General features: G+C 31.8%; 2 protein-coding genes across 2 annotated transcripts; both read left to right on the top strand.

Moving 5' to 3' along the window:
* Positions 1-1,955: 1,955 nt before the first annotated feature.
* On the top strand, positions 1,956-2,707 carry LOC107062960 (uncharacterized; the record flags this gene model as incomplete). Its single annotated transcript, XM_015314265.1, has 1 exon — positions 1,956-2,707. A coding segment is annotated over one exon (660 nt), but the record flags the coding sequence as incomplete, so codon positions are not given.
* Positions 2,708-9,407: 6,700 nt separating this feature from the next.
* LOC102597353 (uncharacterized) lies at positions 9,408-10,366 on the top strand. The gene has a single exon (XM_006359095.2). It carries the CDS (start codon positions 9,921-9,923, stop codon positions 10,233-10,235), a length of 315 nt encoding a protein of 104 aa, XP_006359157.1. The 5' UTR covers positions 9,408-9,920; the 3' UTR covers positions 10,236-10,366.
* Positions 10,367-12,652: the final 2,286 nt, after the last annotated feature.

The following is a 12,652-nucleotide window of genomic DNA, read 5'->3' as shown; positions in this document are numbered from 1 at the left end:
ACATAAAAGAAGGGTCAATCTAGACCAAACTCGACATTCCGGAGATAACTGTACTGACGGAATTCTCATCCGAGCACGTTTACTCAGAATGTTGACCAAAGTCAAACTTAGGCTTAAACTTTAAGTTAAAACGCCTAATCGCACCAACTCACACTGAAAACCTCGGGAGTCAAGTCGACCATGCTAACTAGCCTAAAATGACCCTTCCGGAGCTGATGGAATCGTCAGAATTGGATTTCGATGCCATCTTCTTGAACTTTTGATCAAAAATGATCGTTCAAGGTTCATAAGCTCCAAAACACAAAAACTCACACCAAGACCAAACGAACGACCAGGTGACCGAACTGTCAGTCCCAGCAAGTCATAAATGACTTGGGGTCGCTACAGGAACGCTCTAAACGACACACAGAAGGCAAGACACAGAAATGACCAAGAGGGTCATTACACGAAGAATAGGAGGAAGAAGAAGCAGAAGAAGAGGAAGCAGAAGCAGAAGCAGAAGACGAAGAGGAAGAGAAGGAGGAGGAGGAACTCAATTATCCAAGATCAATTCTTATTGACAAACATCAACATGAGTTGGAGCTCTGCTTTGGTTCTCCTTACGAAGATAAGGATACCCTATTTGCTTGTGATATCTGCAATATAATAATGGACTCAGATGAATCCTTGTGCTATTGTGCTGATTGTGATTTCGGGTTGCACTTGCACTGTACATCTCCTGATGTTGATGTTCTTCCGTCATCCATCAACGTCGAAATCCAAATCCAAAATATCAAATTCCAAATGTAAATTCATCAGTGGAGATGATAAATTCAGTTAGTGATGCTCATGAGCGGCTTATAGCAGCTCAAATTGAATCTCAGATTGCAAGACGAGGAAGACAGGCTATACTGGATTCGATAGACGGGCCATCACCAAGACGCTATTACTACTAATTGCTATCCACTTTTTCAATTCATGTTGATTTTCTGCAAATCAAATGCTTTGCAGCTGTTATGTTATTTTCTTTTGGAGCACAATTAGTTCTCTTTCAGCTCTTGTATTTCTATTTTATTTTCGGTTTCCCGTACCCACGTTGGAGCACTGCATAGTGCGAGGAGGGGGTTCGCTCTCTATCAAGAACTTTTTCATAGCTAAGACTTGAATTTGAGACCTCTAATTAAGAGATGATCAACACCATCCACTGGACCACATCCTGGTGACTTGTATTTTTATGGTTCATGTTGATGCACATTTTTCTCCATCTTCTTTACAGTTTCTATGTTTATCTATTCACAATTGTTGAAAATTGATATTGTTGGGTGGAATTTACATTTATACTGATATAACAGAAATTCTTAAAATGCACATAAAAAATAATGGAAGAATATCTTGTGCACAAAAATTAAGACTAGAACTAAAAATGCACTAGCCCTATAATACAAGGGTGAAACGTGCAATTTTGCTTAAATGTATAGATGAAATCAGGAAAAGCTAAATGCATAAAGGAGATAATTCGATGGGCAGAAAAACGGAAATTGGTTTTATTTTTTCATTAGTTTGTAATGTGTACATAAGAAATAATGAATTCAAATGTCTGCACCTTTGACAAGTTAGTTTTCAATGCTGCAGTAACAAAAACTTCAACGTCCAAAATATTGATGCATATCTAAATTAAAAATGCCAACTAATTGATTAGAGCAAATTGAAAGTCATTCGTAATCGTAACTTCCATGAACCTAAGAAAGTTGGATTCCTATGTTATTAACTTATCCCTTGCTATTTCTATCATCATTAAGTAGCTATAAATACAATTACAAATATTACTGTAACTCACTTAATTTACTCGCACTATCTAACAAAAATACAAGTAATATCAATGGGAAAAAAAAACCGTACCGATATGACATCGCCGACCCAAGGAACGACATCGTTTCAAGATAATCAAGTACACTTCAGCCACCCCCACATCTTGAAACTTGTTTAATCCAACTGAAAGTACTCTCCCTTGCAATGCTTGTGAGCAACAAAACAATAATAATAAACCTTTCTACGGCTGCAACAGTTGCCAATATTTCCTCCATGAAAACTGCCTCAACGCTCCGCGATTTCTCGATCATTCATCTCATCCTGCCCACCCTTTAACCCTTCTCCCAATTCCAACTTACCCGACTCGTTCCTTTCTTTGCAACGCTTGTGGATCTTCTGGCAACGGATTCAGCTTTAGCTGTGCCCGTTGCCAGTTTGATATCCACGTGCAATGTGCCTCTTGTCCGAGTTCATTACTCATCGACAAGCACCCACATCAATTGGAGCTCATATTCGGTTCTCCTTACCAAGATAGGGATCATATCAAATACGTTTGTGATGTCTGCGATGCAGTAATGAACAAGGACAATTGGTTGTACTATTGTGCTGATTGTGATTTCGGGGCGCACTTGCAGTGTGCTAGCCCTGAACTTAATGTTTACCCAGGAAGCCGATCAATTAATCCAAATGCTAATTCAGCACTGGAGATGATAAATTCAGTTAATGAGATTAGTGATAATTTTTTTGAATATCAACTTGCTAGTCGGATGGCAACACGATTAGGAGAAGAAATGGTGGATTCAACACGAACATACATTTACTATTGACTATATATTAATGTCATCATCTTATGAGTGATAATGCATCCACTTTGATATTATTCATGTAATTTCTGCAAAATATAAATGCTTGATCATAATTTGCATGTCATATTATTTATGTTTTATCGATCTCGTGTGTTTAATATCGTTGCTGGATATGTTTCTCCATCTTACGATATCTACTACAACTGTTTAAATTTCCGCATAGAATAATAAGATTAATTTCACAACTTAATTATGCACCATTTTGAAAGCTTCACCTCTATGTATCTTTAATTTAAGAGAGTATTCCAACAGTGATTTGTGCGCAACAACTGGGAGTCAGACTAATAAATTGATCACTTGCCCTAAAACACGATTAATCATATATCATATATCATATATATATATATATATATATATATAAAAGAGAATCTTAGACCCACCTACGTGGCGCCTTCACAAATCAGAATTTCCGTTTAATTTATTTTATTTCCAAAACTAGCCTTCCGCATGAAGAGTTGCTACTTTTATGAAGAATTGCGACTTTTATGAAGTGTTGCGACTTTTATGAAAAGTTGTGACTTTTATGAAAGGTTGTGACCTTTCCGATAAGACACAATAAGCATTTGTTCACACTACCTTTTGCTGTCTATAAATAGAGGAATTTCCTCTCATTTTAAAACAACGAAAATTTTGAACTTCTTCTTCTTCTGGACAATTAAATAATTGTGTACTTTGCTCCTGTTGAATGACTCACTGACACCATTTTTTTGTATCAATACACCGGTGAATAGAATTGTTCTTTCCTGAGAGGATCTATTCCTTTAAATCTCGGGTACTAGGAGGGAATAATTTCCTTAAGGGGACACTGTGCATTCAGTGGACTCGATTTTTTCCATTCTGTTTCATTCTATTGTTACAGACCCTTGTATGTTTTTACAGTCATTAATTTATGCTTATATTATTAATTGTTATTTTTGAGTACATGCTTTAAATTTTGTTGTTTATGTTTCTGCAATATTATTGTTATAAGTATTTGTTGGTATAGTACATATTAAATAACAAACGTTAATTGAGTATTCAAGCAAGTTTTCTCTACTGGAATTGATGATGGTACGATAAAAAAAACCCTTACGAATCTCTAATTTGTTCATCAACAACTTCATTTCTTCACATACAAGGATGAGATTTCGTGTTCTTTAGAAAATCCTCTGAGAGTTAATAACTTTGCATGCCCATATTTTTTTGTTTTTATGTTGTTGTTATCTATTTATACTAAATTTTATCACTATATATTATGAGTACTTGAAGGATTGAAAGTTGATTGAAGTGTTAGTCAATTTTCTGAGGTATATATGTTATTTTAAAACATGAGAACTTTTCAGGTTAGAATGATTTGTTTTCATCATTGGATATCTCACAATTTACTCCCATTTAATGTATGTTTTTTCTTGTTGTTTTGTTGTCTCCTTAAATTTTTATTGATTATTTTTTGTTTGGTATGTTATGATCTCACTTGGACAAAGCTTTCGTCCTTTTAATGTTTTCTTTTTTTTCCTTCTCATTCAGCTCTACGAAATATTTTTGGTGTGAGTTATGACTATTTTCAGCAAGCTTCATTTGAAGAATATGAATTAAAAGCTGCTCTAAATAAAAGTAATATCTTAAGCTACAAAAGATATGTCTATCAACATAGATTTGTTGTCCTTTATGTCCCAAGTCATTATTGAGTATTAGAGTTATCTAGGTTAGACTCATGTTTAATTTTTTAATGTTCGAGAATATTTTTTTAATTTTGATCTACTTGTACTTTCATAATGCAACAACTATACATACATATTTCTGAAAAAGTTTGTAAAGTTGCATTGATGAAGCATCTAGAAGGGCCTTCAGAGCAGCAGTTTAATAAAGAATGAATTTATAAAAGGGTCAACAATATTATTTTTCTGTTGTTTCAAATTTATTTTTCTCCTTCTAGAAATTTTGTTAGAGTAACAAAGTAACAATAACGAAAAGTGGTGAACGTTTGACCTCAGACAAGTAGATTGTCTCTAAAAAAAATTATGTATATTGTTGTGGTGTAAATTTTTAACGGTCTTAACATATTTATAACTAATATTGATTATCGAAAACTTTTATATAATTTGTTTTTAACAAGGAGTTATTCTAACCATAAAATTATCAGTTCTATATTTTTCATGTACAAAAAAATAGAAAAAAAAATGTTAAATCGCTTCATATAAACATCACTCAGTTTTAACAAGACAATTATATCATCAAACATATATTATGATAAATTATGTAAAAGATAAAAATGATTAGATATCAAGATATTTTTAATCATTCATTATATATCTAAAATTCTTGAGATATGTGATATTGACAAATCATTTAATTTCTATTGAAATGTTCTTAAAACCTACTAAAATTTACATTTTTTTTCTTATAACAGTCGATTAAGAGAACCCTAGGCTCGCTTACGTGGCGCCACCACAAACCAGGATTCCCTTTTAACTTATTTATTTCTAAAACTAGCCTTCCCTTTTCGTGAAAAATTGTGACTTTTATGAAAAAAATTGACTTTTATGAAAAGTTGTGACTTTAATGAGAGTTGCGACTTTTATAAAAAGTTGTGACTTTTATGAAATGTTGTGAACTTTCCGAATGGTTGCACTTTTCCAAATAGTTGTAACATTTCCGATAAGACACAATAAACATTTGTTCACACTACCCTTTGTTATCTATAAATAGAGGGATTTCCTCCCATTTTAAAACAACGAAAATTCTGAACCTCCTCTTCTTCTTCTTCTACACAATTAAATATTCGTATACTTTGCTTATGTTGAGTGGCTCACTGACACCATTGCTTATGTTACAGATTCTGATATGTATTTTACAGTCATTAATTTATGTTTATATTATTAATGATAAATTATTAGATGTTATAATATTTATTTTCCTTTACATTATTAATGTTTGTTACTACGTAACCTTGTATGTAAGATAATATAATGTTTTAGTTTTAATGACTGATAGGTTTGAAGTATTATTTTATAAATTTCGTGATATTGAATTCCGGTAATTTTACTAGTTAAGGTAAGTTGTTTGGTAGAAGGGATAAAATTAGGGGTTAAACACGAAGGATAGTGCTCGTCATATATCAATCATCCCTAGGCTCAAAAAGTACTTATTATACGAACTCTCCAATGTGCCTGTGTATACATACATATATATGATCTAGATAAAGATTCAGAATCCATTAAAGGGTCTCTAGCAAAAAGTGAAAAGACGTGCGTTAGAGATTTTTTTTTTTGTTCGTCTTAAAGAATAAAATAAAGTGTATGAAAAAGGGTTAAAGTGCCTTGAATTATGGGAAACTGAACAAAAATGCACTCAATTAATCGTTGGTGTTAAAATATCCTTATCGTCAATAGTTAAGTCCAAAAATGTCCCTATTGTTACTTAATGGTTAAAAAATGCTCCTTTCTAATGAATATATTACTATTTTTTTTTTTTAATCACATTTTATTTCTAATAAAAATATTAAATTTGTTTTTTTTTTTAACCTCCCCTAGAGCTCCCACCCCTTTTGCTCCCTTGGTGACTCGAACTCGCAACCTTTAGATTGGAAGTGAGGGGTGCTTACTAGGGGTGTGCATTCGATTTTTTGATTTGGTTTTATACTATTCGGTTTGAATTTTTTGATTTTTGGTTTTGAAGAAGTGTAATCCAATCCGAACCAAAATAAATTTGGTTTTTCTCTTTTTGGTTTGGGTTTTTTTCGATTTGGTTAATCTATTATGTCAATAATTAGAAACATAACAAAGTTATATTTGCAATTTAAACTTTATATATATATAATATTGAATTTCTTAAATATACTTTTTAATATAAATCACAAGTAAAACGTAAAACACAATACTTAAAAGTATATCAATTATAGATGTCCAAACATAAAAAAATAAACTAAATCATAATGAAAATAACTAAAAAGGGACAAAAGTGGTTAACTCCAACTTAATTCTAAACATATACATACATACATACATATATACATATATACATATACATACATATATATGTATGTATGTATGTATATACATACACATATATAATTCGGTTTTTTTTATTTTTCGGTTTTCATTTTTCTAAATCCGAAACCAAACCAAAAAACCAAACAAAGTAAATTATAAATCCAAAACCAAACCAAAAATCCAAAAAACCAATCCAAATTAGAATTCAGTTTGATTTGGTTTGGTTTTTCGATTTAATCCAAATAGTGCACACCCCTAGTGCTTACCATCCCAGCAACTCTCTCTCATCTTGTTTCTTTTATTTTAAAATCACTTTCTCTACAAAATAAGTAGAAAATAATCTTAAATAATATTTTTTTCTTCTTAATTTCATCAATTAATATAAAATAACTATATGTACCTTTTTAACTGACAATATAGGTCAAATATATAAGATCATAATAACCCCAACCCATTATAATTTCATTTTGGTTTTAGATAATTTCTTTTTTGATAAAATAGAAATATTTGTATTTTCTTAATTTTTTTTTAATTGAAGTAGGATAAACATTTCCTAATAAAAATATATATTATTAGAAGAAAAAAAACATGTTTAAAAAAGAAAAGAAATATTATATTTATTTGAAAAATAACATTTTTAACTCTTTAAGTAATAGTAGGAATATCTTTTTAACCAAACTAGTGACGACAAGAGCCTTTTTAGACTAGACTATCGATCGAGGGCATTTTGTTCAATTTCACATAATTCAAAGATGTTTTTGACCCTTTTTCATAAATCTTATATGAAATCTGATCACATCCACCTTGAGAAGTATGGTAACACGAGAAAGACAACTTGATCGAGAATGATAATCAAATAAATATATGATTGTGCGTCTGACAAGTTAATCATTGCCTTCATTTAAAAAAGAATGACCTATATTCTTTTTTAGTATTTTTCAAAAAGAACAATCTCTTTCCATTTTGGGTAAAACTTTAATTTCAACTTTTTCTGTGACATATTTAAATCCAGAAGATTAAAGAACATATTTGATATATTTGACAGAACTTTAATTAAGGAGCGCAACATTAAAAAGTAATTTTTATTTTCTTGAACCCAATTTCAAATTAAATTAGATTATTCTTTTTGAAATCGTGAGAGTATAATATTGAAACGCTGCAATAATCAAAACTTCAAAGTCTGATATGAACAAATAGTCGACTAGCACTACGTACCAAAATGATTGATGGCATACCAACTTGCAAGAACAAAAAGTCAACCGAAAACTTCCATGAACCTCAACATATTTATACATAGGGGTGTCAAATGAGCGGGTTGAGTTGAAATTGAAGATACTAAAATGGGTTGAAATAGAAATTGGATTGGGTCTTGACCCGCCCAAGTTTACTTTGGGCTCAAATGGGCTAAAAAATGGGTTGGGTCTTGACCCGATTAATCTCAATATAATTTTAACATAGTGATATTTAACTTTTATAATCACAATTCGAATTTCAGCTCAATTTTTTTTATAAAAAAAAAGTAACAAATGGATAGATAAATCCTAAAAGGTGTTAAATAGATAATAATTCATACCTTTAATAGAGGAACATATCTTAATAAAGAGTTTTAAAACGAGTTGAAATTGGAGATTCAATTGAGCTCAATTGAGGATTTTCTTAAAATGGGTTAGGCTTGAATGTGTTGAGATTGAATCTATGTTTCACATATAAGCAAACAAAAAAAATCATATTTGTATGCTATAGCAAAATTTGCATAATTGCGCTCCATAGCAAACATATAAATGTATAATTCGCTATACATATATACAAAAAGAAGCAATTGTATAATTCGTTGGCTCCTCTTCAGAATTGTATAATTTCGTTGGCAGGCCATTTGTATAAATTGTTGTTAGTCTCTCGTTTGTATAAATCGTTGACAAACATAAATTATACATTATACAAGCATAAAACTGGGCAGGGGAATATTTTTATTATATAATTATAAGTGTATAGAACGAATATATATGTATTTGCATGTGTATATACAATTTTCTCGCGTATTATACAAACAGAAACGCAATTTATACAATTCTGTTGTATAAAACGAGAAAGAGAGAAAGACAAAAGAGAACTGGGCAGGGGAATATTTTATTGTATAATTATAAGTGTATAGGACGAATATATATGTATTTGCATGTGTATATACAATTTTCTCTCGCTTTATACAAACAGAAACGCAATTTATACACTTCTGTGTATAAAGCGAGAGAGGCGAGCACAGAGAGAGTGAGCAAGAGAGGAGAGTGGCGAGCGAGAGTTTGAGGGAGAGAGGCGCTGGCAAACAGTTTGCTACAAGACACAATTAAATCAAAGTGTGATTATATCATTTAATTTGAATTAATAGTTTGTCATTATGTACATCTTAAAATTTTGGGCGGGTTGAAAGGGTTATCTATGTTTGGGTTCATTTTTGACACCCTTTATACCTAGTGAATACGAAGATGCTCGACGCCATTTTAGTCAAAGTCAAAAACATGAAGATGCTCGGCGCCATTAGTACGTAGCCCATGGATAACAGCTAGTCAGTCAATAAGATAAAGATGTTTAAATATACTTTTGCATAACAATTTGGCCAAATTGTTAATTAATGTCGGAGACGACTTAGTAAAAGAAAAAGAAATTATGGAAGCAAAGTCGTCTAAAGGAAGCAACGTGACCAAGTTATTGCATCGTATAGTTGAATTAAAATATCTATAAATGTTTATCACTTGCAGCTACCTAAGCTAACTCTCTAATATATATCCATTATATTGCAGAACAAAATTACAAGAAAAAAAAAATGGGAAGACAAAACCGGGGTACAAATGCGGGACCTCAAGATAAACAACACTTCAGCCATTCCCACATCTTGAAACTAATTGTGAATCCATCTGAAACAGTACTCCCTTGCAATGCTTGTGAGCAACCAAACAATACTAACAAACCTTTCTATGGCTGCAACACCTGCCAATATTCTCCATGAAACTGCTTCAATGCTCCGCGTTTTCTCAATCACGCGTCTCATCCTTCCCATCCCTTGACCCTTCTCCCAAGTGCGACTTATTCGAGTTGTTCCTTTACTTGCAAGGCTTGTGACTCTGCTGGCAATGTACTTTGCTTTAGCTGTGCTTGTTGTGAATTTGATATCCACTTACAATGTGCATCTCTTTCGAGTTTTATACTTGTTGATAAACACCCGCATCAATTGGAGCTCAACTTCGGTTCTCCTTACGAAGACAAGGATAGTGAATATGTTTGTGATATCTGCAGTAAAATAATGAACAAGGAGAATTGGTTGTACTATTGCGGTGGCTGTGATTTCGCATCACACTTGCACTGTGCGATAACTAGTCCTGAAGTTGGTGTTTTCGCCAAACAGCAGCGTCCAATTCCAAATCCAAATCCAAATTCAAATTCAAATTCAAATCCAAACCCAAATAGAAATCCAAATGCAAGAGTGGAGATGATAAATTCAGCAAATGAAGCTGAAGAACAGATAATGGCAGCTCAACTTCGTGCTCAGATTGCGGCACGAGGAAGAGAGGCTTGTCTGGACTTGGTGACACCACGAAGACGATACGGTTACTATTAACTCTATCATCGTGATAAGAAAATTGTTTAAGCTCAAACTATGTTGTCTTTTAATTGCAAAATAAATGTTTTGGTGTGTTATTTCTCTTTCTGATCACTCTCTTCAATATCAAATGTTAGTACTATTAATTACTGTTTCCAATTTTATCAGGTGAGTGCAATAATTTAAGTTGTCAATGTTCACTCTAAGAAAACAAAAACAAATTACTGAGAATTATACTAAATTGTTTCTGATAATTCAAATAAAATATTATGCAGATAAACATAAGGGAATTCTAGATTTAAACTCTCACTAACCATCAAGTAATATTTACACATATTTGACAAACTTTTCAATACATATACAAAGTTTGAGTCAAAACTAGTGAGTTTGCCGAAACCATATTTTTTACCGTGCATCTGTCCTTGTTGACAAACAAAATACATTATATTACAAAGTAAAAGGCGCAAAAATAAAATAGGTGCATTTGAACTTGGGCGTAGAATAATAAGATTAAATTTCCAATTTGACTATGCTTTAAGTGTTAGCTTTTCTCTAGTAAACCACTCTCATCGTAACACGATTTGTGCGCAACAACTGACAGTAGAACTAACATGCACTTGCCCGATAACACAAATAGGGGTGTTCACGGTTTGGTTTGGGTCAGTTATTGGTCAAAATCAAAACCAAACCAACTTAATCGGTTTTAAAATTATCAAAACCAAACCAAACCAAATATAATATACATTTATTGGTTTGGTTGTTTTCAGTTTTGGTTTGGTTTGGTTCGGTTATTAACCATACATAAAAATAAAATAAACAATTCATTCAAAACGTGAAAAAAGTAACAACAATTCACTCAAACAAAAAAATAGTTAGAATGGCTGGCATTACAGAACTTTCGATCATTGAATTTACTGAATAAAACTTCAAAATTCACTATTTTGGCATAGAAGGAAGAGACAATGACATTTTCAGCCTTGGACATTTTTTCTTTCATAAGTAAATTATAAAAATAAATTTTGATGAAACATATATAAAATCTTTAAAATTGTTTATGAATATAATATATTATGTATGTATAATAATAAAATTTATGTATATAACTTGTTGGTTCGGTTCGGTTATTTCTTCGATTTTTTTCGAACAAAACCATAACCAAACCAAATACTATCGGTTCTTAACAATCTAAAATCAAATCAAACCAAAACCCAAATTAAATCGGTTCATTTAATCGGTTTGGTTTGATTTTTCTATTTGGATCGGTTTTTATCCAAACCATGAACACCCCTAAACACAAAGGTTAAAAGTGCATTGCTCTGTATCATTTGTTCTAAAAATTCATTGAATGTTAGTATTATAGAAGGGGCAGAGTTAGAGTACTGTCCGTTATAATTTTGGTCGAAGCAATAGCTTTAATTCAAACTACGTATTATTTGTCCTAAAAATTTATTGAAAGTATACAAATTATTAATTTAGAATCTAAAAATTTAACAAGATTAGAATCCAAAAACAACAATCATAAAATTCTAGCTCTGCAAAATCATGACACCAAAAAGGCTAAAAGAATTAAGAAGTGAGAATCAACTTGAGAAGCTCGATAAAAGCCTGAGAATCAAGGGCAAGCCGGTGCAAAAGCATTTTGTAATCACCCATGGTCCGGAAAAGTATCGTACGCCAACGTTCAGAAGATTATCAATACAGATTATTAATTAAGTATTAACCAATAGTCAGCACTAGGATAATGAGTGATAAAATGCCAACTTGCTAGAGCAAAAAGTCTGACAGTGGACTTTTACCATAACATCCATGAACCTCAACACAATTGACTTTCCAAAGTTATCAATTTGCCGAAATCTGTGGATCTTATTTTACAATTTATATCACTGAGACGACAACCTATAAATCTAGATAGAGCTTCTACTCTCTCTTTTTTTCATTCGGTGTTCGGTGTTTGATATTCATATTGTGCCTCACGACTAATTTTGGATTCCCATACGAAAGTCCAACTTTGGGGGTAAAACATTCTCTAACATTAATGGTGATTCTATATATACTCAAGGCTCAAACGTGACACCTGAATAAGAAAATTCTTATCACTCCAATTAGAGCTTATGAGAGAGATAAGAAAATGAACAAGGAAGTTTTAGGGTGTGTTTGGTATGAAGGAAAATGTTTTTCATGGAAAATGTTTTCCTAGAAAATGTTTTCCTGGAAAACAAGTTGATTTTTGACTTATTTTCTCATGTTTGGTTGGTGAGTAGAAAATATTTTCCGAAAAAGATTTTTAGTGTTTGATTTATGAATGAAAAAATATTTTTGAGAAATATCTTTTATTTTTACTAGAGTAGAAAATAATTTTTGAAATTGATTTTTTTTTAAAAAACAAACTTAAATTTTTTTTGGGGCGTGGGGTGGGGGGGTGTGGTAGGGGGTGG

The sequence above is a fragment of the Solanum tuberosum genome, unplaced genomic scaffold (genome assembly GCF_000226075.1).
Source record: "Solanum tuberosum cultivar DM 1-3 516 R44 unplaced genomic scaffold, SolTub_3.0 scf00284, whole genome shotgun sequence".
NCBI lineage: Eukaryota > Viridiplantae > Streptophyta > Magnoliopsida > Solanales > Solanaceae > Solanum > Solanum tuberosum.
Note: the sequence above shows the minus strand (reverse complement) of the source record. Positions and strands in the feature narration are given on the sequence as shown.